The following is a 7253-nucleotide window of genomic DNA, read 5'->3' as shown; positions in this document are numbered from 1 at the left end:
GGGGGGCGCGCGCTGGAGCGGCTGCGCAGGCTGGCGGCAGCGGGGGAAATAGCGGCGCAACAAAAACTGCCTGTGGCAAAGGTTTGGAGAAGCCGTGGCTCAGGTGCCGTGTCGCGGCTCTCCTCTATCCTCTGTGCCCGTCCTTCACGCCGGCGTGCCCTGGCTGCAGGTGCAGTGCCTCACACCCAGCCTTCAGGTCACCCGTGCGTTAGTACCGGCCGCGTGTCTTGAAATACGGTGAAAGTGCTAAACCGTGCTGCTGTGTGCGTTAATTTGAAAGGCAGACAAGTTTTTCCCTTTTATTGTGGGACCTCCTGCGGTTTTGGCTGGTGGCAGCTTTCCTTACTAGGAATAACCGTACCTTCTGGTGTGTATTTTTCTGGCGCGTAGACGTGAGGGGGGTTTTTTTGACGGCCTCTACTGCGTTCCGGCAGCATGCAAGCTAGTAGTGTTGAGAGTGCTCTCATACTGCCTTTTATTTTCACTCATGTTCACTTTCCCCAAATAATGCCTGTATTTTATGAGTCGTTCAGATGAAGTTTACCGTATTGCATAGTGCAAGAGAATAACAGTAACTTTAGACTGTTACAAGCTAATCTAGAGAATTTGCCTGATCTGTTCTTGCTGCTGACTGCATTTTTTCCCATTGTTTTCCTTTTATAGGAGACATTGGATTTAACCTGTAGAAAAGCCCCGTGCTTTGTGAAATTCTCAGAGATGGAAAAAATGGCAAACATTCGAGCTGAAATCAATGAGGTACAGCCTTTACCGTTGTCAGTGTATGCTCTACACTTCAATATTACAGATAATATGTGGCACCTGATGAGGTATCGGACTGCCATGTGCTATTGTTTTATGTTTTGGGGTTTTTTTTAGCTTTTTAACAGTTGGCATTTTTTCCCCAGTGGACTGAGTTGTTATAAAGAAAAGAACAAAATCATGAAACAAAAGGTTTTGGTATAACCAGAAAGACACAGCAACCTGCATCTTTGACTGAAGTGTCACCTGAAATTTTCTGAAGAAACCAAAGAACAAATAAGAATTTGTAGTTGACTTCAATTCACAAAAATGTGTATCTTTATAGGCAACTAGACCATTTTGTTGGTTAGCAAGAGGTAACCTCAGTCATTTCCTACTGCCTGAATTGCCTGTTGGCTTGTATTTTATGATGATGTTTTCTGAGCATTTGCTCGCTGGTACAAAAAATGTGTTTATTAAGTTACACAATGTGGGCTCCAGCAGCTACAACGCAGTGTGACAAATTCACCGTTTACTTTTTTGGAGAATGAGTTAAACAGCTGGCATCATCCTGTATTGACAGGCAGAAGGAACGAACAGTTTCCAGCTCCCAGTAAGGTGGCTACTTAGCCTCCTTTGCTGGAAGGTTTCACATACAAAGTACTCTCTCTGACAAATGTTCAATATGCTGTGAGTGAAGCAGGTTTATTTTTGTCCTCTCCTCAGTGATCAAGAAAAGCAAAGCAGCAGTTCTGTGTGTGTCCTGAGAGACTGATATGTCATCCTCTTCTGTACTTTCCTCAGTCTTCTCTTGTCTAGCCAAAATGACCACAACTCTTTCAGCCACAGGAAGGTATCTGCTGCTCTTGTGCTGGTTTATTGTTGGAAAGAATTAAAGCTAGGAGTTTCACCTGAGAGAGCTTCTCCCACAGCTAAAAAAAAAAAAACCCAACACAACCCAGTCTTTGCCAGAAGGAGGAAACTTGGGGCTGTGAGAGGTTCTTTAGTAGAATATAGACTATGAAACTGCTTTGTAGGAGATGTAAGTTTCTGTGTTTTAGGAACGAATTGCAGGATCTGTCTTTTCCAGCACAAATTCCCAATAAATCACCAAATTGCTTAGGTGTTTTTTAAACAGTCTTTTCCCATTGACAAAAAAAGCCCCACCTAGTAGCAGAAACACTCCAGAGAGCATGGTAACATGCTCTCGCTCAAATGCTCGCTCTCTTTCACACACATGCTCTCCCCCATGCTCCCGCTTTCTCCCTTTCTACTTCCTCCCCACCCCAAGAGAGTCAACAATATCTGCATAAGTATGTTAAAAATGCATTTTCATTTGATGATGTTATTGTTGTAGAAGAAACTGAAAACTGAAATTCTGCAGTTGGAAAAGGAGACAGCAGACATTGCTCACCCTTTTTACTTAGGTAAGTGCAGTTGTACCTTAGCAAGACCAAGAGTGTTAAATGGCTTCATCAGCAGATTAATGTTTCATCTGAGTACATGACACTTCTGGAATTTATTGCAGCTTTCTCCACTGGATAGCTTGTTAGAGGTGGCAGGTGTTTTATTAGCCCCTAAGGAATGCTTCCATACTACTTAAACTTGCACCCTCTGCTGTCTCAGTAGAAGCTCTGTGCATAACTCATTCTCCAAAAAAGGGGGTGTGTGGGGTGTGTGTGTGGTCAGCTCCCCAGGGTCAGTGGAGCATCAGGAGTTCAGAGATCATCAGTAACCTGATTTGCTTCCCTTGGCCTGTGTGCTGTTTTGCTGCTTTTCCAGTAACTCAGTGTATTTCTGCTGCATCTGTATGCCCCTAAAATTACTTGGATTTTCATTTTAGTATTTTGGGAGCATATGTATTAATTTCTTTATTATTTTGCACTTTTCCCACTATGATTTGATGGATGCTTAAAAACATTCTAGCTTGCTACTACTGTGTTAGGCTGGTGAAGTATATTGTAATACTTCAATGCTATGGTATAGTTTAAGAACTTGGTTTCATCTCAAAGACGGTTTACTTAAAGCTATAAATAACATAAAACAATTAACAAAGCTATGTCTCTAAAAAGTAGGTATTATGACTTTGAGGTGCATGCTGATACTAAGTCCTGTACACTCCAACAAAAGTCATTCTGATTAATGATATCTTTCTGCAGTGTAAACTGTCCAGTGCAATAGATCAGACTTTTTCTTTCTGTCTTTCTCCAGAAGAAATTTTGCTCTTGTTTTAGCAGGACAATAGTTTCAACTTCGCAATTTTATTTTATAGGCAAAAAATGCGAGATTTTGCAAGATATGAACAGACACTTGGAAGCTGTACTGAAAGAGAAGAGGGCTCTTAGGAAGAGGTTGATAAAGCCCAGATGTCAAGAGAGCCTGCCTATTGAGGCTACTTTCCACAAGTAGGCATATAGAAAATAATTGTTCTTTGTTTGCATGAGTCCAAATTGATTTGAACTAATAGGTAGTAAAAATTGCATGCTTTCATTCACTTTTTCATTGAGAAAAATAGAAATAAAAAATGGTAGCAGAACCTCAGCTAAAAGCTAGTAGTTTACTCATTGCTAAATTCATAGAAAGGTAGTGGTACGTATTTGTATGAATATTTACTTAGGTTATTGGTCTTGCCTTCCGAAGATTACACAACAATTTGTGACGTATTGTTTTAAACGTGTTAAATGCTTGATTCGTTATGCTTCTCCATAGGTAGGAATTGTTACTTTAGCATTTAGTGTCTTCCTTCCACTGTGACTTGCTCAGAATAAGTGTGTGAATGATTCACAGACATGCATAGTACGTGTTCTAAAAATATAGTCCTTCTTCTCATGGTCTAAAAATCTAGTCCAGTTACTGAAGAAGTGCATATTCACTTCTGTAATTTCTGCCCTACTTGTTGCTGAGAGTCGTAAAAGAAGTGTAATTGCAGAGAAATTAATTAGATGGTTAGGAACTTGCATAAAACTGGAGAAGAGGACTAGGAAAACCCACAGGGGAAAGAAATAAGAGCTTGGAATTATTAAATCCTCATTGTTGTGCACAACTTTTGAGTAGGGGGCTCATTCTTGGTTACAGGTATGTAGTAGACTTGTTGACTGAGGCTGTGACTTTCATTGAGAAGCTTGAAAGCCATTTACAGACCGTAAGAAGTATCCCTCAGATACCGAACATCATGAAGAATATGGTGAGTAGCAAAAGAACTGAGCCTTCTGTCTCCTTCAGCATTAAGAATTCAATGCTGTTTGGTTGTTTAGGTTGTTTTTACATCCTGCTAGATTGACAGGATGTATGGAAATGAAATCCAGCTTTTCTGCTTCAGGACACTGCTTTGACAAAAACAGAGGTGCTCGTGATGGAGTTGGAGGAGCTGGCAGAGCAAATATTGAAATGGAGAGAGCTGCAAATAGAAGTGTATTCTGACAGCATCTGCAATACTGCTGAATTGGACTTTGGCTTATCTTTAACCTAACGAATCATTTTCCTCAAATAGGATGGCTGTTCAAAGAACTACCTTTTTACAGTCTCAGGTGAAAACTACAACATAGTTGTGCTTTAATCCAACGGGGACTTTGTAGGTAGTTATATTTCTGTTCTTATGTAACAGTTCTCCAACTATTAAAAAACAAAACATAAAACAACGAGGACAATGAGCAGTAGCTCATAGGAAGACAGACTACTGAGAAGACCGTTGAGGAGTTCCTTTTCGAAATAGTTGGACAGGATTCCCTTGGAGCCTGTATCATCAATGCAAATTTGTTTTGATATTGCTTATGCACTTGCTATAGTGTCTCTATTCATTTTTGTAAGCATCTTGATAAAACACTGTATTTTGTATGTCACTGTAAAACTTCAATAAAAGCACTAGATTTCAAGAGCTCAGTTTCTTGGGTTTTATTTTGTTACAAAATCCTATAATTAGAAGAACAGTGCAAAGTTTTAGGTCCCAGCTTATGCTTCCATAGGAGTTCCAACCAAGAAATTAAACTAGTTTTAAGTTACAGTTTATTATGGCTATGATGTGGTTGTGTGGGAAAGCAGGGAATGTACTCGGTGATATATGGCAGGTCTACTGGTTTGCAAACCACATTTCTATGATAGTGATAAATATATTCTTCAGTCTCTCCTTTTCTGTTGCTTGCCCTATCTTCAGTGCCCCCTTTAGAATAAAACTCGTTTCATGAGTGTGACTGACAATTTAGCAAAAGCGTTGCTTGTTCCAGTTTGCGACCTTAGTGACTTTCATGTCAGGAAAAGACTTGTTGGTAAAATGTCACTGGCAGGACATCTGTAAACCAGGACGGTTGGTTGTCTTTGGAGGATGTCCAGTTTTGTATTCAGGATCCAGAGCAAACTGGAAGTGGTGCAGATGTATTCCTTTCTACCGTTGTATCGCTTATGTTACCTGAATTCTTCATACATCCAACCTATTGGTTTCTATTTCTGAAAATAAGAGCCCTTTATTATTTGAAAGTAACCGCTAGGTGGCTCAGTGCCACACAAATGTCACTGTAGTTTATGTGACTTGCATAAAAATTTAAGGTAGAATTAAGGAAGAAATCTTTGGTTCTTTGTTGAGCACACTCTGATCTGACTTACTTGCAATTGGTCTACTCTGTAGTTGAAATTTTCTGAGAATCCCATTTTAATCTTTGTAGACTACATCATTCTGCTGAGCGTGATGTCGAGTATAGCTTAACAATTCTCTAGTATACTATATAAGTGTAGCTGATGTTCCTCTCTGCTGCTATTGAGAAAAGTTAAGAGGATAGAAACAATTTGGATTAAGTCAAGCAGAATATCAATGGGTAGGATCTGAGAATATAAACTGGCATTTGAGTCCCATAAACTTGAATGGGATCTTTGCGTGAACGCTTGCTATATGTCGTTGCAGGATTTGAGTCCAAAGTCCCACATCACTTGTTTCAGATGTGGAAGCGAAGCTCTTCCACACAACTGCAGAGGAGGAGCTGGCATTTTTACTGAAAATGCTTTGCACAGTCTGTGAAATGGGAAGAAACAGAATCCAGGCTTCTGGAATCATCGTCCCGTGCCTCTATCACAGGCTTAACCTCTCATTGCTTACAGCGATGATTCAGGTCAAGCAAATTAAAGTTGTTGTGATTTAATGCTTCCAGAAGTAGGATGAAAACATTTCTAGTTAGTTTGTTCATTATAATTCCTTGAAAGGAAGACAAATATGTGTTTTTGCCATATCCCAGGGTTGAGCGTATTTTTTTCTTTTACTGTATCCATTATTGGAGAGTTGACTGTGGAGGTGGTAGAGTTTAGCTAATAACCATTTGCCATTGGCATACCAATTCATTCTTTAGTGTGATTAAAGGGATAAATCGACTGAAGTAAACAGTGATTCACAGCTTGTAGGTATTCGTTTTAGCATCTCTGTGGTGGGTCATGAATTGGGAAAAGTGTTGGGTCCAAAGGATCCATACTTCACTCCGGAGGGCTTCTTTTTTGTTTAGATTTAACGTTTCTGGAGCTTAAGGCAAATTGTCTCATGAGGAGAACTGTACTTAAAGTACAAATAAATAGCACAGTTAAAAGACAATTTAAACAGAAGTTGTTTAAATGGACTGTACAACACTCCTATATGATATTCAGATATAGCTCAGTTTCTCATATTTTGAAATGCAAAACCAGAAAATGTCCAGTTAAAAATTAGTAACGACGCTGGCAAAAAACAAACAGGAATTTTCTGTTGAGCCTGGCATCTTGTTTACGCATGCAGCCAATGCTGCTTGCTCTCACATTTTCACAATAATGTTGGTAGCTGACAGGGACAATATCCTAAAAGCAATTTTTTTAAACTTTTGGTGGTTTTTATATTACTCATAAGTGCAAAACCTTTATCAATGTGACAGTTTGACATTGATTTCAATTATAGCTCTCTGGAAATTTCAGAATTTTATTTTACACAGTAAATACAACCCACATAAAGATTGGAGGTTTTCAAAGGAATTTAAAACACTTGGGAGCTTTCCTTTAGCACTAGTAAGGAAGGGATACTTACCTTCCTTAAATTACTGTCAAATTAATTAAATGTGGAGTGCTTTGCACTTCAAACCGTGCTGGTTTTTTGACTGCCTGCACGCTACTAGGAAAAGAAATGTGATCAAACTTAGTAGGATTAGACGGGCAGTTTTTTACTTCTGAAACAAATTGGTTTCTCTTGGGTGGTCCCCAGCGAGTCTCTTCATGGCAGCACCCATCTAACCGGACTGCCGGCATTAAACCCTTAAGTAAAATCCGGGTTGTTACGCTGCTGCAAATGAGCGTTTGGTGGTGCTGCCGGGCGAGCAGGGGTATCCCTGGCGATTTTGAGCGTGAAACCACCGTCTCTTGGTCTGGAGGTCCCGCTCTCCCGGGCGGACCTGTTTTAGGCGGAAAAACCCGGTTTGGGTGCCGGAGAGGCTGCCGCGCCGCTGCTGTGGAGAGAGTTTTCCCGAAACCCCTCCTCTCCGCCCGGGGAGGTTTCCCTTCTACCCCCGCGGGGGCTG

The 7253-nt window shown here is 40.4% G+C and overlaps 1 protein-coding gene across 1 annotated transcript; it reads left to right on the top strand.

Moving 5' to 3' along the window:
• The first annotated feature begins 68 nt into the window (after window positions 1–68).
• Window positions 69–4610, top strand: HAUS2 (HAUS augmin-like complex, subunit 2). The gene is made up of 6 exons (XM_009319204.1): window positions 69–103; window positions 664–756; window positions 2096–2165; window positions 3011–3143; window positions 3814–3922; window positions 4058–4610. Exons 2-6 carry the CDS (start codon window positions 718–720, stop codon window positions 4205–4207), a joined length of 501 nt encoding a protein of 166 aa, XP_009317479.1. The 5' UTR covers window positions 69–103; window positions 664–717; the 3' UTR covers window positions 4208–4610.
• Window positions 4611–7253: the final 2643 nt, after the last annotated feature.

Source organism: Pygoscelis adeliae, unplaced genomic scaffold (genome assembly GCF_000699105.1).
Source record: "Pygoscelis adeliae isolate BGI_AS28 unplaced genomic scaffold, ASM69910v1 Scaffold22, whole genome shotgun sequence".
Classification (NCBI taxonomy): domain Eukaryota; kingdom Metazoa; phylum Chordata; class Aves; order Sphenisciformes; family Spheniscidae; genus Pygoscelis; species Pygoscelis adeliae.
Note: the sequence above shows the minus strand (reverse complement) of the source record. Positions and strands in the feature narration are given on the sequence as shown.